The sequence below is a fragment of the Malaclemys terrapin genome, chromosome 2 (assembly GCF_027887155.1).
Source record: "Malaclemys terrapin pileata isolate rMalTer1 chromosome 2, rMalTer1.hap1, whole genome shotgun sequence".
NCBI lineage: Eukaryota > Metazoa > Chordata > Testudines > Emydidae > Malaclemys > Malaclemys terrapin.
The window spans coordinates 121852001-121870982 of record NC_071506.1 but is presented as its reverse complement, the minus strand read 5'-3'; the positions used below and the strand labels follow the sequence as shown (position 1 = coordinate 121870982).

The window sequence follows — 18982 nt, the reverse complement described above, 5'->3', positions numbered from 1 at the left end:
CATTTTCAAAAGTGCTTGCCATGGTGCTGCTTTCAGTAGTTTCTACTCTAAACCTCTCTTTTTTTTGATTGCTCATAGCTTTCCAAAACATTCACCTTCTAGGCTGAATTTCCCATCTTTGGCCCCTTTCCTGAAGGTGATTTATTTTAGTTGAAGCAAAACTGTTGCAGCAACATAGCGATTGCATTAATTGATGCAGATAACAGCTGTGAGTGTCTGAGGGTGGAATTTTCCCCAGACACATGTAGTTTCCGAGGGCAGTGGTCTATGTCATTTAATATTCAAGTGGCAAACTCTGGAAAAATATTATGTTAGCACAATCACCCTTTCTTTCATAAATGCCTTTATAAATGTGGTGTGGGAGATTAACTTTCCTCTTTGAATTAATGTAATGAGCTTTTGAGTAGGATACATTTAATACCTGGTTGACATCCAGCCTCTTCCATTTCTCCAGTTTCCATTCTAAAAGCAATAAGAGAGCACATGAGCAGCTGATCCAGGCAGATTTTAGAGCAGTGATACTCAGACTGAGGTTCACGAGCAACAAGTGACTCTTTAATGGGTCCCCTGCAGGTCTTTGCAACACATGATATTAAAACATCGTGTGATTTAATTATTAATCAGTCTAAGTTATTAACCAATCAGGATGCTTTTTCTATGTTATTAACCAATTGTAGTTGATAAAGTAATAATATGTGATCAGTTATTTTGCTGTGAGAATAATATAACTAAATATTTCTACTGTCATACTGTTTAAATATGAATATATAGCACTATAGTAAATGAAACTATCAATTCACATGACTGTGGCTCTTTTGGCTAATGTTGATGGCTAATTTGGCTCCTGAATCACTGGCATCGGAGTATCACTGTTTTAGAGATATAATTAATTTGACTCTTAATGAGTTTCCAGTACTTTCTGTAAGGATTCTTTCCTCCTAAGAGAGACTTATACTTTGGCTTCAGTGCACAGCTCCAAGGGAGAGTACTGGCAAAAAGAACAAAACTAATTTCTTTCAGATTAAATTTTCTTTCATCCATAAGGAAAATCCACTGGCTGTACTTGTGACTACAGTCATCTGAAGGAAATCTCTTCTCCCCCCCACCCCCGCCTCAAAAAAAAAAAAAAAAAAACACCTATATACCTGTATAACAGGGACACACATGCATAACTTCCTGAGAAAACTAAAGGATTCAAAGTGAGATTTGGAAACAGGGTATCTATATCTCACAGGCAGCTCTGAAAATGTAAGCCTCTAACCACCAGAAGCACCTCCTTAGCTCACAGGCACTGAGGGGTAGATTCAGTATTATTTGTGGCAGACAGTCAGACCAGGCTCAGAAAAATCCCCTATTGTTTAACAGCCCAGGACATACCAAAATGCTGGTCTGGACAAAGTCAGATTTCTCTTCAGATCGTATAAATCTTTCGCCTTTTACTGCTAGCCAATTAAGCTGATGACCTCATATAAAGGGCTCTTTTTCCACCTGGACCCAAACAACCTCTAGTCTATTGTATCTACATTTGCCTCTTTAGAAAGCAACATCAAACTGGGAGAGGGCTTGGGGGCCATTTTAAAACTTAATTTAGCAGTTTATTTTTTCATCACTGCCTTGGTTTCTAATTTTTGAATTACTCCTCCTAGCAGTGATGTCACGAGCAGAGAAGAGGCAGTTTGCCCATCTTTTTGCAGAAGTCTTCCCACAGTAACAGAAGGAGAAGTAGGGGAAAGTGACAGGGGTTAAAAAGAGCTGTAGACTGCAACTAGCATTTTAAGCACGATGCCATGTACCCAGTCAAAGCAGGTCTCAGAGAAGGTCTCAGACAGGGTGTTAAAATGCCAGTGGCAGCCTCTCTATACTAGGGAGCTGAACTAATAGCAGCAATAGGAGGAAAACCACTTTAAGTTCCCGGAGTATAGACAAAGCCTGAATAGACCAGATAATGTCTTCCATCTGCACATGCATCTTCCACTGACATAAATGGATACCACACAGAGATCAAAGGCAGGATTCTGTCTGCTACATCAGATGAGTCAGACAGAATCAGTTCACCTTCACAATATTTTCTATTTAATAAAGTTTGTAACTAATATGGTTCTTCATAAATGAAAGCGTAAATCAATCAAATTTATTACAACCACTAGAGAAGCGCGGATATAACATAATTAACAGTTCTAGCTTAGTCTGTTATTTATTGTTAAAATAAATATTAAAAATCCTAGTCATTCCCCTGTCTGGGCCTCCCAATGTCGCCTATGTACTCTATCTTCTTTAGACTATAAGTTGCCTGGGGAAGCTGTATTCTGGGTCTTGTATTGTGCCTAGCTTATTCTCAGCGCTTAATTCATCAAGTGACTAGATTCAGGGGTCTGATTATTGGTGTATGTTTTTCGAGTGTCTCTGCTCTCAACTCGTATACAACAGCTATATAGCTTAACAGTGAGAAACATATTTACAGCTAGTTCCTATGGTAACACATGAAGTGTATTATCAGTATTAGTCATGTATTCATAGTGATATACTTGTATCAAAATAACCTGAATTAATTTCCATGAGAATCTCACTTATATTTCTTTTCCCTGTTATGTAATAGAACAATTTTGTTTCCTCATAATAAGAAAACAATAGTGCAGAGGAGACACAAAACTGATGGGTTGACTACTCACACTGCAGTTCATGGAGGCTGCTCTGTTAGAAACTTTTGAAGCTATGAATGCAGTACTTTCCCAGAAAAATGCTTCCAAATATACACTATTTATCTCTCTTTCATAGCTTTTTATGGCACCCATAATTAGTTAGATCTAAGAGCTGCTGGGACACTGGAGGATACCTGCAGAACTGGCCATGGTAGGGTTGGACTCACAGGAGCACAAAGGAAAAACAGACACCCTCCCATCTAACTGCAGACTGTGCTTTTTTTGTTCTTATCTGCCATTTCAGGTGGATAACGCATGGGCTCTGTATAAGGTGCTCAGAGCAATTTTCTTGCTGTTGGATACGGCTTACTGGTGGACAGGACACAAACACTCTTACCCTGCTCTCCAAATTTCTAGCTCAGGTCTGCTGGGCAGTCAGCCACAAAGGGAATGGAGGGAAATTAGTGTCAAAATACCAAATACCAAAAAAAAAGATGGGGGGGAGGGACAAGGAGTTTGCTAAGGCCCATCCAATCCAAAGGAAAAATCCTCTATAACATCCTGTAGATAGGGCGCAGTCAATGTGCAGAAACAGTGAGCCTGAGCTCCCTATATAAGGAGAAACTCTGGTTCCAGAAGCTTCTAGCAGAGCTTCCTCCAGAAGCTGCAATAGGCAAGGACAATCCATCAATTCTATGTCTCCTTTGGCATGGTAAAATCTGTATGCGAGAACAAAATTCTGCTCCTACTGAACTCAATGCCAAAACTCTAATTGACTTCAGTGGGAGCAGGCCCTAAATCTGTGTAACATTCATTTCACCAAGGAATCAGAGAGCAACTTTTCAGAAAGAAGAGAGTTATACAGGAGTCATTATGATGGCCAAATGGATGCTGATATGCTTTGCACAAAGCAGACACTGATATAGGTGTGCCGTCAGGATTCTTGCTAAGCCGGTAATCTGATCAGCCTCTAGGGGAGGCAAAATACAGGTGAAATGACTGATAAGGAAAAGGGTGTCATCTCAGAGCAAGCAGTGTGCCTTCTAGCCATATGAGGAGCACACCAATCATTCCATACCAAATTGGATAGGGTAACTCTCTGTTGCAACCACTGCCTCAGGTAATATCCACCCCTGATGGGGTGATGGGACAAGGAAAAACTCACTAAACCGCCAAGGAACTGTTTGCCATAAACAGAGAATAAAAAGTTTGGAGGCATTAAAAACAATTGTGTTGTCTCCTATGGATTCTTGTATATTTGAGAAATTCAAAAGGATTGGAAGCATTTTCATGACATTATGCCTGTGCACCAATGTATGCAATCTTTAAAAAAAAAAAAAAATCACAAAGATATCAAAATGTTCTAAAAAAATGCAAGGATTTTAGATTTTCTCATTTTCTTTATGCAACCTTCTTAAACTTTTTTGTTTGTTTGTTTTTGGAGGATGGGGAAGAAAGGGGTCAAGAGAACAGTTAAATTCACAGAGATCTTCAGGTACATCTTTCCTTTCACATAATAGAACAACTTTATTAAAACCACATCACTGGGTAGAATAGCTTAGTGGTGCAGCAGAGATGCTCTGTATGAACTTACAGGAGAGCATTTTACACTTGTATTCTTTACTTCGCAGCCCACCAGGAGTTGCTGTGTAATGCTGTCAAAGCAGAACACTGAGCCACAAGGAGGAGTTCTTATCAGGCAACAATGATTATTCATGGCAATTAAGTAAATTAAGTAAATGCTGCTCCAAAAGAGACCCAAACCCATCCTGTGTTCTTTGGTTAGGAGATTAGTGACTACAATGCAAGCCCTTCAATGAGGGAGTGTTTGAAGAAGTGTTTCAGGGGACTGAAGCATAAATGTGGAGGAAACCCCTCAGCTGAGAGAACAAAATATTCCCCACAGTCGATAACCATTGTCTTTCCTCCTTCCATAGCAGGGTGTCAATTTAAATACCCAATTCACCCATAGTCTATTTACATGCTCCAACACTTCCATCAGAATTTCAGTTAAAATGCAGATGTTTATAATAATTGAAAAGAATCTGAGAACTGGATCAGGCAAAACTGGGATAGCTGATACCCAATTTGTAAAACTGGTCTTTTACAGTAAAAATTAATGTTATTAGGGCTATACATTTTGTACTTAGAAGTAGTAAGTGTCCTTGGAGTTTCTAAGAAAGACAGGATAGGTGAGGTAATATGTTGGACCAGCTTCTGTGGGTGCAAGGTACAAGCTTTCGAGCTACACAACATTCCTCTTCAGATCTGGGACACACTGATTTACTTCCACAGACCTGAAGAAGCTGTGTAGCTCATACGCTTGTACCTTCCATCAACAGAAGCTGGTCCAATAAGAGAAGGTTACTCATCCTGTGCAGTAACTATGGTTCTTCAAGATGCATGTCCCCATGGGTGCTCCATTCTGGGTGCGCATGCATCCCACATGCTTCAAATCAGAGATTTTAAGTAGCACTATCCATTCAGCTTGCGCATGCGCCCCCTGCAGTCTCATGCCCTGCACCATGGCTCTACAGAGCTGTGTGAGTGAACCACCATCAGTTCCTTCTAGACCACAGAGCTCCACTGTAAAGAACTCTGAAGCACAAGCAGGAGGAGGGCAGGTAGTGGAACATACATAGGGGAACTCATCTCCAAGAACCACAATTACTGCACAGGGAGATTAACCTTCTCTTCTTATCTGAGTAGTGTCCCTATAGGTGCTCCTCTCTAGGTGACTACCAAGCAGTACCCTCTACAGAGGTGTGGGATTTAGGAGTTGAGTCAAAGATTGAAAATAGTACAGTAGAGCTAAACATGGCACCAGAAGGTGAGGCATGAGAATATATGAATGGAGGTCCAAGTCACTGCTCTACATATTTCCGTGCCAGGAACGTTCTTAAGAAAGGCTATTGAAATAGAGAGAGATCTCATGGAAAGAGATAATACTTTAGAAGGAGGTTAGAGATCATGAGACTCAGAGCAGTAGGTAATGCAGCCACATATCCATGTAGAGAGTCTTTGCTTGGAAATTGGAGATCCTTAGTTCGGTCCACAATGGAGAAACAATCTGGGAGTTTTTCTAAAGGGCTTAGTCCTATCTATATAAAAGGCTAATTCCCTCCTCACATCAAGTGTATGTAATGCCACATCTCTTTTATTCTGGTGTGGCTTAGAGAAGAAAACTGGAAGATAGATAGGTTGGTTTATGTGAAATTCCAAGGATACCTTTGGTAAGAACTTGGGATGTGGTCGCAACATGATCTTATCCTTAAAACAAGACTGAGGGGAGAGGGAGGTCAGAGCCTGTATCTCTCCAAATCTTCAAGTAGAAGTAATGGCTATTAGAAAAGCTGTTTTTACAGACAAGTGTAGAAGGAAGCAGGTAGCCATAGTTAGATGCCTTACCAGGCCCCACTTTTGAGTGCCAAGTTGAGGTCCCATGCCGGTACAGGGCATCTGATTTGTGAAAAAAATGTTCTCCAGTCCCTTGAGAAACCTCCTTGCTGTAGGATGAGTGAAGATGGAGAAACTCTCTACCATATGATGAAAGGCCGTAGTAGCTGCCAAGTGCACTGTAACGGATCTTAGAGACAATCCTGTCATTTTTATCTCTAGTATGTAATCCAATATAACTGATAACAGAGAGGATGTAGGTGAAAGATGTCTTAGGTCACACCAGTGTCTGAATCTTATCCACTTTTGCACATAGGTACCACAAGTGGATCGTTTCCTACTACATAACAGCGCTCTCTTTACATCCTCAGATGTTTCTAACCCTGCATACCATCTATTAGCCATGCCTTAAGTCAAAGAACCTTGAGGTTTTGACTGGCATCCTGAGACAAGATGGGGAATGGCCCGGTTGACAAAAGAGCAAGCTGGGTGAGGTAAGGGAACCACGTTTATGCCATGTCGGAACTACTAGAATAACCCTGGCCTTGTCTTTTCTTATCTTGATCAGCACCTCGGCCATCAAGGGAATTGGGGGAAATGCATACAGCAGGCCTGAACTCCAACAAAGGTGAAAGGCATCCCCCAGGGAGTGGTGACGCAGTCTGTCTCTCAGGCAGACCTGGGAGCACTTCTTGTTCTTAGCTGTGGCAAAGAGGTCTATCTGCGGGATGCCCCAACATTGAAATATCCGGGGGAGCATAATGGGATCTATCTCCCATTCATGATCTTCCAAGAAGCACCTGTTAAGGACAGTTGCTGTGATGTTTTGTATGCCTGGAAGGTAAGCTGCTGAGATATTGAGCTGGTTTTGTGTGCACCAATTCCAGAGCCTCACTGCTTTGACACAGAGGGAGTGTGGTCTTGCTCCCATGACAGTTGATATGAAGCATTCATAACATGCTGTCCATCATGGTCTTCACATATCTGCCCCGATCAGCAGAAGGAAATGGAGACAGGCATTTGACTGCTCTGAGTTCCAGCAGAGAGGACTCGAGAGGAGATCACCTGCCTTGGGTTTCTAGGTGGCTTCCCATCCCAATAGGGATGCATGACATTGGAGATGGATAAGCAAAGGAGACCCCGCACAAACATTGTGAGTATCCTTCCACCAGTCAAGGGAGTTTTTCATGACCAAAGGCATCAAGACTAGTTTGTTCAAACTGTGTTTGGTTGGCGAAAAAACAGTTCTATGTCACTGACGGGGATTGCCTCTTGGCACAAAAGGAAGCGTTTAAAACCAGGAGAACTGGGCATGTCCTCCCAGCATTCAAGTTCCCCTGAGGGGATTAAAAAAAATAGGCACAAGGACAGCCGTCCCTATCATAAAAAGTATAAATAAAATCTCTTCTTTTTTTTTTCAAATATTTTTTCCATTTTTAATTTTTTTTAACATTTATAAAATTTGTGCAACTAACACAAAGTAAACATTAAGAACTACCACTAAGTAACTAGTAAGATACAAGAAAAAAAGTACAGTTGAGATAAGCTCAACTCAGACACTGCTGAGACTCCGTCTCAGGCCGAGGCAATTGAGAAGGAACTGAGGGCGATTTGCCCATGCAAATCTATATAGCCATGGTGCAAACAAGAGGCTGCAGAGGACGCATGCCCATACCGAATGGATACTGCTACCTAGTATATCTGATCTGAAGCACTTAGAGTCAAGCACCCTCTCGAAGAAGAAAAGATTATCTCACCTATCTTGTCTCTCTCTTATCCTGGGACCAACATGGCTACAACTAAACTGAAAACTACACCTTGACGTTTCTGGCAGTTCAACCATCATGGCCTAGGCCTCAAAGTCAGCCATTTTTGCTTATTGTCAATATATTATTTTGTGACTTATTTTCAAACCTTTTGGAGATGCAATAATTTTGTGCAAATACTTGATCCTAGAAAAGTGAAATGTTAGCATCATCTGTACCCAGAGTAGTCAAATTTATTTAGTCTCTACTACCATTACTCTTCTCAAGCACATGGCAGAATGAAAACCTCTGGACTGCTCATTTTTGCCTCTTTACTCCCCTCTCTAATGTAGCCTGACAAAGAATATAGCGACATAGAAACTTATTACCCCACTGATCCTGAGCAGTCTTAGACCCTTAGGAGGTCTTGAGAAATGAAACAGGTACAAAAATGGAGCACAAGAGAAAAAGAAAAGCAAGCCAAGTGCATGATGTAGTATCTCAAAACATACATGGCAACACAGAACCGCAATGAAGTTTCAATAATCCAGTATATTAATATACCATGTATTTAGAATATTAAATATGAACTCTTCCATACTTCATACATTAACACTGCAAGGATTGCATAATTTTTCTGAAATAAAAAAAATTTTAAAGGGAAAAAAGAAAACATAAGGAAGGTCATGGCAGTGCTTTCTTTTACTCCAAAAGCACAACTACCTTAAGTTCCACTACAGCCACACAAAGGAAAATGAAATTGAAGAACCCCCAATTTGCAGAAGAAGAGTGGGTAGGAAAGCAGTGTTTCCATGGCACATCCATTTCAACAGAGAATAAGGAAGTCTCTCTGTGCAAGAGACATGCATTTGGGGCTCAGGAGATTTGGAAACTGTGGGCTGTTGTCAGTAGGGTGACCAGACGTCCCATTTTTTGCTTCTTTGTCCCGCGTCCCGACCAATGTTCGGTCGGGACACTGGACAAAAAAAAGCACATTTGCCCTCCACTCCGGCGATCATGCCCCCCCCCGCCCCGACTCCGCCCACTCCTTTCCCCATTGGATCCCTCCCCAAATCCCCGCCCTGGCCCTGCCTCTTCCCCAAGCACGCAGCCCGCATTCCCCTCCCTCCCAGGCTTGCACGTCGCTGATCAGGTGTATGGCGGCTGCACAAGCGCAGGAGGGAGGCCGCCGGACACCAGCGTGCGGTGCTGCATGGGATGTGAGGGGGATGGAGGGAGGAGGTTAGGAGGAGGGATGTGTGGATGAGGGTCGGGCATCTACCAGGAGCGCGGGAGGGGAAGGAAAAGTTGCCGCAGCTGCCGGGAGCTAGCTGGGCATGGCCCGGGCTGCGTGCAGGCAGCAGCCAGGGTGGCTCTGGCCCGGGTGGGCGGCGCGGCCCAGGGACCGCCGGAGACACGCAGCGCAGAGGGGCTGCGGGGGCGAGACTTGTCCCAGGCGGGGCTGGCCAGCGGACGGGGCGAGGAGCCGGCCAGGGTCCCCGGAACCCATAAACTTCCCTGTTGCTGCCGGGGAGCCCCGCACCTCTCCCACTCGTCTGCGCTCCAGAAGCTCGCCCCACCGGGAAGGAGCCGCTGGAGCGCAGCCGACAGGGAAAGGCGTGGGGCTCCCCGCCAGCAGCGGGACGCGCCGCTATAGGGATATTAAAGAAGGTACTAACCGTGATTCCCCCAAGTGACAGTGACCCCCTCATAATTTGTCCCACTTTAAAATCCAACAGTTTCACCAAGTACAAAAATCTCTTGGGTCTTCTGTTAAAACTTTAACTTCTGTTAAAGCTACTGTCTGTAGAAACGATTGATTGTATCTATCCTGTGAAAGATACTTTATTACTACGTAAAACTTACAAACAAGTTAATTGACTTTGTTCTTGAAGTAATTGATACAATGTAAACAAACACTATAAGCCATTAAGTGACTTTCACTTCATTGTAACAGCAACAGCTCCTAGGAAAAAAAGACCCCCACCCTCTGTGATTAAAGGGCCGGGAGTCTCAAATGAATTAGCACACACCCCGAAAGTGGTGGAGACAGTAAATTAAAATATGGTTAAGATATGGAATGTATGTTGATGAATGCCTGATGTACATGAATGGTTAGGGAGGTGCCAGCCTAGAAAGGGAGTATCCATCGGCCGAAGAATGTGTTAAGTAGAACCACCAGACAACCCCCGGAGGGTAAACTGGGATCCACTCCATCACCTGGAAGGATGATAAACAAACTTTGGACAGTGTGGAGCCACCAGGAATGTGCCACTTTGGACAGGAATGTGCCATCTGCTGATTGAGTCAGCAACAGCAGGATGAAACAGCTCCCATAGAGTAACATAGGAATTAATTCCTATAAGAATGGACTCTCAAGACTCAGGATTTTGAGTCTCTGGTTCTGCTGCCAACCTCCAGGAGCATCAGGTGCACCTAACACAGACTCGGCTCCATCCTCATGACCAAGATACCTGGCCAGTAACTTGGCATGAGCAACTTCTAGGCTGGTAACTATAACACCTATACAGAACTTGAATGAATGATTGTGTGAATGAATCTATCTATCTATCTATGTGTGTGTATAAGGAATAAGTAGTGATAGGAATAAGTGGTCAAACAACGTTGTTTACTTTTATCTTTTGCTTTATCATTATATTTACAATAAATGTGGCAGCTTTGCCTTATCCCTCTTAATAAGATCCTGCTGGTTTTTATTCTATTGGTATAACACCGCATGTGCCCAGGGCGGGCCGGGAGGCTCCACGTGGCCAGGAAAAGCCCCGGCTCCCGCCCGCTGCCCAGCCCGGAGCCCCGGGGAGCCGCTCGGGAGACCGGCCGCCTGCATGACCACGCTGCGGCTCAGCTGTGCCAGTCCCGGCCCCCTGCATGACCGCGCCGCGACGCTCCCGGGGTCCCCGGCTCCCATGCACCGCTGCTGCCCTGTGCCCAGCCCCGGGCTCAGGGGCTCCTGCAGCCACTTCCAGGGGAGAGACAGCTTTGTCCCCGCCCGGTACCGCTGCAAGGCTCTGCCTCCTTGCGCCCATCCAGCCTGTGCCCTGCCCGGGGCCCCGCTGGAGCTGTACGCCCTCACCCAACCGAACTCTTGTGCTTCCCAGCGCCTCCTCTTGGTCCCCCCCAGATGCCCTCTTTATCCCCAGCCCCCTCTGCATCAGAGCCACCTTTTGCCGTGGGGTGGGCAGTGCACGCAGCCGGGGCGCAGTGTACGATCCGGCAGCGTGGCTGGGGCCTGCTAATGCCTCCCACCCCTGCGAAACCGCTTTTTTTTTTTTTTTGCTCCGCCGCCATTTTTTTTTTGCTCCGCACCCCTCCCAATATTTCATTCCTTTGATCTGGTCACCCTAGTTGTCAGGAAGGGCTAAAGCCAGGAACATAGCCATGCTCTCCACTGTATTCTGTTCACCTGAAAACCTGCAGGATTACCCAATCAGTATTTTATGCAGGCCACTCCACCCTTTTAAGAAACCCTTGGGGGATGGGGAGTATATTCAGGCCATCTGCAAAAAACAAGACCATGGCAGCATGACTACTGCTATGCTATGGTGGGGCTACAAGAAAGTTTGGAATCAATGTAGAAGTATTTAGCTTCTGTGAAGATAAATTAACCTCAGAGGCATCCTCAGAACCATGCTTCAACTGGGACATCCAAAGTTTTTGGGACATGAACATCCTTCTCACACCTATTCGGAAGCGACAATTGGAAGGAAACTCTGCAAGTGAGATTTTGCTCGTGAGACAAGCCTTCCACAACCATCACCACATACTTCCCCAACTACCCCTTTTTCTTGTAACGTAGAACACAAGGTCTCTGGGGCAAATTCTGCCTTTGTTTTCTTGCTTACAAACCTTACTGCACCATAATTTCAATGCAGTTTAAATCCGATGGATGTGAGGTTCAAATATTGCCCTTTCCATTGAAAATTTTTAATGTAATTTGGTGATTTGTTTACATACCTTTTAAAAATTCATCTTTGAAGAACTGGAATGTGACTTTCTGTGGATAATTCACTCCAGCTCCCCAAGCAATCAATGGTGTTAAAGTCTCTGAGGGATGACCAGCCCCATGAGAGCCTACAGATATGACAAACCAAAAGCACAATGACTTGATAAGCAAGGCAAATAGTGCTCTCACAGAGCCAAGTTAAAATTTCTGCCTAGAAAAAATATCCTGGCTATATTCTTCAGGCAGGCTACACTAGCACCACATGTTATTTTACTGGAATGACGAGACATTTTAGAAACCTTTCTTTTAAAATTTGCACTTATGTAGTGACATCTATTTGAGAATCACAAAGCAATTTACAAACATTGGCTAACTTCAGCTTCACCACCACCCTCTGAAATAGATATTTTTCTTCATTTTAAAATATGTGGAAACCAAGGAACAAGGAAATTCAAGTCAAAAATGTCAAATTTGAATGCCCAAAGTTAAGCACTTAGGCTCCAAACCTTCAAAAACATATACATGTGCCTAACTTGCATGTGCCATTGAAACCAAAGGGATTACTCAGGTGTGTAAAGTTAAACATGTCTATACATTTTGGCAAGTTTGGGATCTTAGGCACCTAAATAAGTGACTTGATTTGCAAAGGTACAAAGGATCTGCAGCCTCCACTGCCCTTTTCCAGTGGTGAAAGGTGCCCACTGAACAAGCTGGGGAATCATAGGTGCCCTGTCCTGTTCCCAGTATACCTTACAAAACACATTCTACAAGGTGTGTGTATGTAATGAGAAGGGTTTGAAAGAATATCAAATTTAATTACTGGTATGTAATTAAAGATGAAATCTTAATATATATGCTCCAGAAAATTATAAATAAATTAACGGAGATATCCTATCTCCTAGAACTGGAAGGGACCTTGAAAGGTCATTGAGTCCAGCCCCCTGCCTTCACTAGCAGGACCAAGTACTGATTTTGTCCCTGATCCCTAGGTGGTCTCCCTCAAGGATTGAACTCATAACCCTGGGTTTAGCAGGCCAATGCTCAAACCACTGAGCTATCCCTCCCCCTCCCTGAGATAGAGTTGAGGTTGCGTGTGCAACAACTGGTAGGGTACAAATAAAAGGTTAAAGTTTGCTAACTAACTCTGCTTTCTTTTAAGCCACTTTGAGCCTAAGAACCTGCAGGTCTGGGAAGGATTTGTGGATTTAAGCCCCTACACACAAAGTTCTTCCGCTTCCCTCCGTTTTGATGATTGAATCAGAGATTCTTGTTAATCCAAGAAGGAGAGCAGCTTTAGTACAAAGGAAACTAACCCTGAGAGAGAGGGGCAAAAGTGCAGGAGCAGGGAAGAATAGATGCTGTTTATCTGAATGGGCTCAATAAGGGAGATCTTCTCCCCTACCTGAACTTGTTTAGATTTTTTTTTTTTTTTCTCATAGCGCAGGTCTTGGCAGAGAGCAGACTGGCAGAGGTTCTAAAACTCCTCTCTCTGCTGCTAGCAAATTAGAAAACTAGCAAACTGTTTTCTAGCAGAGTGAGAGGACTGGCTCATAATGGAAGCATGATTATCCAGCAGAGAAGTCAGGTTGGTATCAGGTGCTAAGAATAGCCTTCTGAATCCCTTGGTGTATCCCAAATCCATTGTTCAGCAAAGCAGAAGGAAATAGGTGACCTAACACATCTCCCTGGAGTGGTAACCACTCTGGGAAGCTTTTGATGCTAGGAAAATCTGCCCCAACCACTGCATTCCCTTCCAATGCAAGATTTCTTTTCTTTCTGAGTTCATAAGCAGGAGCCTTTTGAAGTTGCTGCAGCAGCTGTTCAGTTTCTACAACTACTATAAGGCCTTGGGATGTACCACTAGGGTTTGGAAGTCCCCAGACCCACACGTTAAAGGGTTTCCAAGAAGATTTTCTCCCTCCCAGACAAAAAATTTCTAGTGGGGGGAAAAAAAAATATTTTTCAGAAGAAAGAATTCCTTAAAAAATTCCTCGCACAGAAAGCAGAACAGGCAACATTTGCTCTTCTCTATAGAGTACAGAGACTGGGGAAGGACCAGATAGGGAATTTTCAGTTTCAAAAAGGGAGCTCTGCCTCCATTCATCAGGCATGAGCTAGGACCTCTCTCCAGTGTAGTGAATCCATCACAGGAGAAAAGCAAATTTTGGGGTGCATTTTTTTTGAACTGACCCACAAATGCGTGCCACTGCCTCATTCTTATTATCCCTTTCCTCTCACCCAACTCTCTGACCATCATTCTTTGTGCCATAAACACTTTGTGTGTCTTTACTTGTTTTTGTCAGGTGCCTAACACATTTTGAATGGATTCAAAATAAATAATAGCAGAACTGTTAGTACTACAGCTCTAATTAAAGCACAGATCTAAAGCTTTTAGACTCCTGGCTATGGTCCGGATGTGCTTTTTTCAGGCTCGAAAATCCTGGAATCACTAAAGTCAATTGTAAAGCTCCAACTCACTTTAAAGGTATAGGATCAGGCTTTTTATAAAGAGGGACAGGAGAAATCTCTCAAAAATTCAAAGGATACCCCCATTTTATAGAATCATAAAAAAGTAAGGGTGGAAGGGACTTCGAGAGGTCATCTAGTGCTGAGGCAGGACCAAATATATCTAGATCATCCTCAACATGTATTTGTCCGATCTGTTCTTAAAAACCTCTAAGAATGAGGATTCCATAACCTCCCTTGGCAACCTATTCCAGTGTTTCACTATCTGGAGTTTTCTTGTAATATCTAACCTAAATCTCCCTTGCTCCAAATTAAGCTGATTACTTCTGGTCCTACCTTCACTGGATACAGAGAACAATTAATCACCATTCTTTTTATAAACAGTCTTTAACATATCAGAAGACTTATCAGGTTCTCCCCCTAACCCTAACTCCCCCCACCCCCACCCTCACCCCAAGTCTTCTTTTATCAAAGCTAATTACGTCTAATTAACCTTTCTTCACAGGTCAGGCTTTCTCAACCTTTTATCATTTTTTGTTGCTCTCCTCTGGACTCCCTCCAGTTTGTCCACATCCTTCTTAAAGTGTGGCACCAAAAGTTGGACACAACACTGCTGAGTGCAGCAGAACAATTACCTCCCATGTTGTATATACAACACTTCTTTTAATACACCCCAGAAAGATATTTGCCTTTTTTTGCAACTGCGCCACACTGTTGACTCATTTCAAGTTTCTTCCTTTCCTTCTACTTTCAAAGGCCTTGTGTCGTGATCAATAACCTCCAAGATAAAGAGAGCTAAAGACAGCTTCCTGCAGAATCCCTAAATATTTTTCCAGGATTCCAGATGCACTTTCCACAAAGCTAGTTAATTTTCAGCTAATGAAACAAAAATCAAAAATATGCATTAACAAAAAAGCTAAGTCAGGCTTAGGAAGATGATAGTGACACCCAAAGTCTTTTTATTGTGGTGAATGCTGCCTGTAAGAACAAACAGGAAAAAATGTATTCTAAAATTCAAATGTTCCAATATAAATGTCAGCTAGCTCAACAATAAAATGTAATATTCAAACAGACCTTTGTTTTGCATATGAGCAAATGATAATTAGACTGACTGCTTTCAAAAATAAGTATAAATAAACTCTTAATCTCTGATGGATTATTAGGAGTAAACAAATCCTGTTATTCCATCTCTGAACAGTTTGTTTTATGCAAAAGGCAATAATCAAACTCTGTATTTTACTCCTGAACTGTACCTGAAGCATCAATAATTCAAAATACCTCATGCTAATAAATTATAAAAATACTGCTATTCAAAACAAATAGCTTCCATGGATGCTGGGCAGGAAAGTCTCCATGGCTTACCACCCACTAGAACAGAATCTTCCTTCGAGAGGATTAACCTCACCTCAGAATTACAGAATGCTAATGGTAATCATTTTTCTGCCATACTTCCAATTGGACACACGTAGGACTGGCCCAGTGAATGCTCAAGTAAACCCACATTCTGCATCCCCAAACACAACTAAGTAGTAACATATAAAACCGTGAGATTGATTCAAATTGCAGTTTTTCTTTTGAATGAAGAAAAGATATTTGCCACATAGTGCCAGCTTGATACACAAACCTCACTTGTGATATCTGGCAACAAAACTATAACATAGTACTCAATTTGATTACATCTCTGAAACCAGATGTTTCTTTGCTTGAATGGGGCTACTCACAACAAGAGAAAACCTTAGAGGAGAGCACACTCTCTCTTTACCCTTTTTAGTTTACGCTCCTCCTCAGAAGGCTATTAGATGATACAGATGCTTTTTGGAAGACAGATTCTTTACTGGAAAGTTGCAATCTCTTTCCCCTGGAAGTCTGACTGTCACCATAGTGGTACATTTGACCCAGGTCCACCAAAAAGAAAAACTAAAACGTTTCTCTGAATCTCATATGCTTACACTACAGCACAACTGCTGCCAAGACCTTAGACTGGTAAAATGTACCTCTTTTTTGGTAGCTGACATGATTATGTTATGGTAATTAATTTCGTTGGGGGGGGAAGTCATATTTTATCAATCTTTAAGAGAGCATCTAGCCAAGCTTTTTCACACATAAGATGAACGTGGCCTTTGGTGTAACTGATAACATGTATTAATAGGACTTTCACCACACAAAATATTTTAAGTAGAAAATGTGAAGTGATCAAAGGACATTAACATAGCTTTTTGTATGCAACTGGAAATTAAGGCTAGGTTTGTCCCCTTTAGTTGACAGGATAGTTTTTGACTTTCACAGAAAGGTCGGAGACTCATTTAAATGGAAACTCCACTACAGTAAATTCTCCCTCTCCATCAGTCCTGAACTCCATCACCCCAGAATCTTCTCCTCCTCAGCCAAAGTTGCAGTGAGTCATTTGGCCCTGTACAAAATCAAGCACCTGGCACAGTGGAGGCAGCAGAGCTTTCATGGTGAGTGAAGGCCTCAAAACTGCTAATGCATATTCTAAATAATCAGAAACTTGCCAATAATCTCAACTGCTAAGTAATTTTAGAGATTTAAAAAGTATCACCCCAATCTGTCATTCCATGGTCAGAAGTTAAGATAAAGGCAGTTTTTCCATCATTTCCATAAAAATCCTCAAGCATTGAGACAATGTCGTTTATGCCTTCATCAACTTTTCTGATATTGTCCTTGTATTCCCTATAACAAGGAAAGAAAAATATATTTGATTTACTGTGACCTCTGAATTACAAATGGCAGAATACATTGTATATGGTAGATTACCCATTGTCATTAAGGCAAGCCTCTTGATTAGGGCCAACTTCATGATTTACATGGCCTCAAGCTGTCAAAGGGAATCTAGAGGTGTCTCTCGCTTCCTCTAGATCTCATACCATGGGGGGGTGGGAGGGATGAGTTGACCTCCTGAGTGTGGTGTGGAGGATTCTTGTATCATTTGTATCTATCTAAGGTCAAACAGGTCTTTGATAGAAGACTCTGGAATTTAGTAATCTGCAGTAACTAAGTAGGTGGATATGTGTGACGGTTCTCAGTTGCCCAGGACTGAGAGTCAGTTTGTTATCCCCTACCTCTAGCGAGAGATAGCCTTGCCCAATGGCTAGGTGTTACCTCTCTACCACCAGCAGCCTGTTAGTCATTCAAGCACTCTCCTCTGGCCTATGCCAGCCCTGTCTTCACTTTGCATGTTAATAATAGATGCACCCCAGTCCCCGAGTCCCTTTGAAGAGTTCTCCTGTGATATCCAGCCCAACACTGGCTACTCTCAGAAATCTCAGCTCCTTCGCCCCCAAAGGAGCAGTATATCCCAGTTTACTGGTTTTACCTTAAACCACCGCTCCCATAAATCACACGGCACTAGTGAGCAGTTATAATAAAACAAAATTACGTTTATTTAAGAAAGAAGAGAGAGTCAACTATAAACAATAAAGTGGTGGAAACAAATGGTTACAATACAAAAGCATAAAATGCAAACCTGGGTCTACATTTATTAATAGTTACCTCACCTATCTAATATAGTAGATGATGCCCCCCAAGTTCAGTCTGTTACAGAGCCAGCTGGATTCACAGGAATTAGGATCCAAACTTTCATGAAAACACCCCCATGCCACAAGATGTTTCCTCAGTGAATGGATACAGAGTGCCTCTCCCCACTCTGTGTTATGCTGAAAAAGTCTTTTGTCTCTATGCATAGAAAGGGCAATCCTTTGTCTGTTGTACTGTTCCCCCCCCCCCCTTTTTTTTAACCTCCATGTGGTTTTGATTGTTTGAAGTGGTCTCTGACAGTTTTCTATTGATAGGCTTGGGATGGAGCAAGCTAGATAATTGAGCATTGCAATACATTACCGGCTAACCAGGGAGAGGTAGCAGTTCCCTCCTGCTTGAATGGGCCATCACTGAGTCCCCTGGTGACGAACTTTTAGATCCAAGATTATAAAAGTGTGCTTTCAGTACAGTTACATTATTCCTTAAACATTACTGTGTTTGCCTTGTGAAGTATCAGTTGAAAACGCATAATCTGCTGAACGTTATTGTCCTGGTAAAATGTGTGTATCAACATGGTATGTAAAGTTATAAAATTTTACTGTATAATGTTGTTGTTATGTTCCAGAGTTAGAAAAGCAGGCCCAAACCAGTTTTCAAAGACAAAGACACACTGGCACCCCAGTCAGGTGTTAATGAACCATCACCTGCTCAAAGAGCCATTTTCTGGCAGAGAGACGGCATGAACAAGAAATGTACATTTCATCACAAGAACGATTCAAACCTTATGTCCACAAGAGACTGTTTGTCACCGTGACTCAACAAAGATGTTTCTAGCACAAGAAATTGAACTAAAGAGGGGAGAAAAATGCTTGACCTCACTCTCCTCCTCCATCTCTGCTCATGACATCAATGACTCGCAAAGAACTGAACTTGGAGGGGAGAGGCTGGAGTGCTGGCTGGGAGGCTATTCGGCCAGTACAGACTGCTATAAGCTTTTGCTTTTAAGTTCACTTAGCTTGTTAAGTTAGGCATTTAGTTTGCATTTTATCTTGTATTTCTTTTGTAACCAATCCTGACCTTTATGCCTCTTTACTTGTAGTCACTTGAAATTTTTCTTTTCTTTCTGTAGTTAATAAACTTGTTTCACTGTTTTAGCTAACCAGTGAATTTTGATTAAAGTGTGTGGGAAACTCCATTTGGGATAACAAGGCTGGTGCATATAATTTTCCATTGATGAAATGACGGACTTTATATGTGCTTGCATTGTTCAGTAAGGT

General features: G+C 42.5%; 1 protein-coding gene across 5 annotated transcripts in view; it reads right to left on the bottom strand.

The window, feature by feature from the left end:
* PIGN (phosphatidylinositol glycan anchor biosynthesis class N) overlaps positions 1-18982 on the bottom strand; it is a 152897-nt gene that overhangs the window by 101129 nt on the left and 32786 nt on the right. For all 5 annotated transcript variants that reach the window (XR_008444008.1, XR_008444007.1, XM_054020086.1 and 2 more), the window contains exons 7-9: positions 16771-16901; positions 11756-11872; positions 422-462 (exon numbers count right to left, since the gene is read on the bottom strand). Coding sequence is in view for 3 of the 5 variants with exons in the window: in XM_054020086.1 (XP_053876061.1) it covers positions 422-462; positions 11756-11872; positions 16771-16901 (289 nt within the window). In the remaining 2 variants the exon portion in view is untranslated. The remainder of the gene's footprint in view (positions 1-421; positions 463-11755; positions 11873-16770; positions 16902-18982) is intronic.